General features: G+C 38.9%; 2 protein-coding genes across 2 annotated transcripts in view; one reads left to right on the top strand and one right to left on the bottom strand.

Annotated features, from left to right (window-relative positions):
• LOC138018488 (centromere protein N-like) overlaps window positions 1–312 on the bottom strand; it is a 7621-nt gene extending 7309 nt beyond the window's left edge. Inside the window, exon 1 of the mRNA XM_068865118.1 lies at window positions 8–312. Within this exon, the coding sequence (XP_068721219.1) occupies window positions 8–260 (253 nt within the window). The 5' untranslated portion in view covers window positions 261–312. The remainder of the gene's footprint in view (window positions 1–7) is intronic.
• A 252-nt stretch (window positions 313–564) lies between these two features.
• Window positions 565–2500, top strand: part of LOC138019053 (SUMO-activating enzyme subunit 2-like) — a 12603-nt gene continuing 10667 nt past the window's right edge. Inside the window, exons 1-3 of the mRNA XM_068865713.1 lie at window positions 565–730; window positions 2229–2312; window positions 2410–2480. Coding sequence (XP_068721814.1) covers window positions 578–730; window positions 2229–2312; window positions 2410–2480 — 308 coding nt within the window. The 5' untranslated portion in view covers window positions 565–577. The remainder of the gene's footprint in view (window positions 731–2228; window positions 2313–2409; window positions 2481–2500) is intronic.

Here is a 2500-nt window from a genome sequence, read left to right as displayed (position 1 = left end):
AGCTTACAGAGTAAATCCATTAGGGCCACTTGATCTTTTGTCACTTCGCCATGATAACAGCTGTCTAGAATTCGACTAACGAATGATTTCTTTGATCCTTCTGTGTCTGGATAATCTTCCTGCAAAATACCGCGCTCAATGAGTCCTTGATGCAGTTCTTTCTTCTTGAATTTTGTGAACAATTTACACAAATCTTGTCGAAGTCGTCGCGAATCATCCGCCATTGTGTTCGCTCTGAGACTGAACATAGAGTCGAACATAGACGAATCGAGCGCCAAAACATGAAGTTACCAATTGAAACAGATCCTTGGTTTTGGCAAAAACAGATCCTCTGGGGAGATACCTAATACATGATGTGATAATTTTTTTGTATCAGAAAATTAAATTGTAAAGAGAAAGGCTCACCAACAGCTTTCTGAGTCATAAATCTAAGCATGAAACCAAAAATACCGGATATACAGCTTGTCTTCGCTTAGAAGGATGAAAAATGTGTTTCGAGTGCCATCTAGCCTCCCCCTCCCTACTAATAAACGTTTCTGTCTTGGATGACCGCAGACCAGGGACTTTCAATTTCAAGATGGCGGGAACGTCTGGAATTCATCGCAATGTTTTAGGAATCGATTTGTCTCGTTGTGTGGAAAATGCCAAGGTTTTAGTTGTTGGTGCAGGTGGGATTGGCTGCGAGCTATTAAAGAATTTGGTTTTAACGGGTTTTAAGGACATAGAAGTGGTAAGTAAAGTCAATGTATTTTTTGTGACAGGCGGTGATTGTCTCAATTTGACATTTGTACTGATGAAAACGTGCACAACACCATGAACTGAACTGGTTCATTTGGTTCTTTTTAGTTTTGTCTGATTTCCTATTTGAAAAATACCGTTAACAGCGTGTGAAGACAGTTGAGCAAATTAAAAATTATCCATTGATTGTTTATCAACATTACCACAAAAGGGGCAATACACTCCGATTTAAAAAAAAGTTGGAAATGCCGCATTGGACTACTGTGCTGGGAGTTGTAAATTCAACCCAGTTAGAGCAATGCTCAGGATCTTTCAATAACTAAAAGGAAAACACTGACTTTGCAATAGCATCTGAAAATGGTAACACAATGAAATTGCAATACAAGGCACGTGTCATTCCCATTCCATTTTCCAATTTCTGGCCCACCAAAATCAGTGATACAGTATGGTTTAGGTCTAACCAATAAAATCAACACAGACTCAGAAAAATGATTGGGTGGGGAACTGCGGGTCTAAAACACAGGTCACAAAAATTTCCACAGGTCACTTGTTTCACTCGTTGCAGGTCATTGCTTTACCTTTTGGAAAGTAACCCTAACCCTCAATTTGGCTAACCCTAGGCCTAAGCTTGGTTTTCAGGCCTAGGGCTAGCCAAATTGAGGTTTTTGGGTTACTTTCCAAAAGGTAAAACAATGACCTGCAACGAGTGACCTGTGGAATGCGACCTGTGTTTTAGACCCGCAGGGTGGGGAAGGTATTCAAATCTGAAGTGAATTTTGAAATCATACTGTAACGTTGCGACTACGTTGCTAAGAGACTAGTCTAGCCTCGCCCCAGGACTTCAGGGCGAGAATCACGTGCGGTTCGTTGAGAAAGTGTAGACGGCCATTTTGGCGGTGCAGTTGTTGTAGTTGTTTCGAGACGTTATTAAAGAAGAGTTTGATCACTGTTACAGTACGATTTTTTTAACCCATTCATACTGTATGATTGACCCCTGGGAGTGAGACTTTACAAATGTTACTCTGTCTAACATCAGATGTTTTTCCTTGTAAACTTGGGGCATCCTAGGGCACCTGAGGAGTGAATGGGTTAATGAACAGCTGTATTAGTTATTTTATTATTTTCAATTAAAAAAAAATTAATGATGATGCCCAAACCTGATTGCCAACTTGACATTTTCCCTGATTTTTGTTTGTTTCATGTATGAGTACGGTACCAGGTGTGGAGTGAGTTAAAGGTGTTCAGTAATTTCAAGGGTTAACCAGTTATTACAGAAATGTGACTCGTAGTTAGACCTGTGTATCTGCTCTTACATGTATGTTATGGTGAGTGAATTAGGGCATTGAAGAAGTCCAAATTCATTTGTTCTTTGGAAAGTCGGCTTACCAGATTACAAAGAAAGCATCAGTATTAAAAAGGATTGTATCTGTAACATGTAGCACAACAGTGATTTTTTATTCATTGATTGAATTTTTTTTGCATTGTTTTAGATTGATCTTGATACTATTGATGTCAGCAACTTAAATCGCCAATTCTTATTTCAAAAGAGGCATGTTGGAAAATCCAAAGCTCGGGTACATTTGGTTTGTTTATGACTTTTTGTTCAAATACTTTACATTGTAAATGCTGTAACAATATTGAATCCTAATCGAAACATGTCACCATTTACAGGTTTCTCAAGAGAGTGCTCAGCGATTCAATCCTGATGCAAAAATTGTTGCGCGTCATGACAATATTATGAGGTACGTGTTAGAAGAGTCCT

Source organism: Montipora capricornis, chromosome 10 (genome assembly GCF_036669925.1).
Source record: "Montipora capricornis isolate CH-2021 chromosome 10, ASM3666992v2, whole genome shotgun sequence".
NCBI classification, from domain to species: Eukaryota; Metazoa; Cnidaria; class Anthozoa; order Scleractinia; family Acroporidae; genus Montipora; species Montipora capricornis.
The sequence above is the reverse complement of the archived record's forward strand: the minus strand, read 5'-3'. Positions and strand labels throughout refer to the sequence as shown.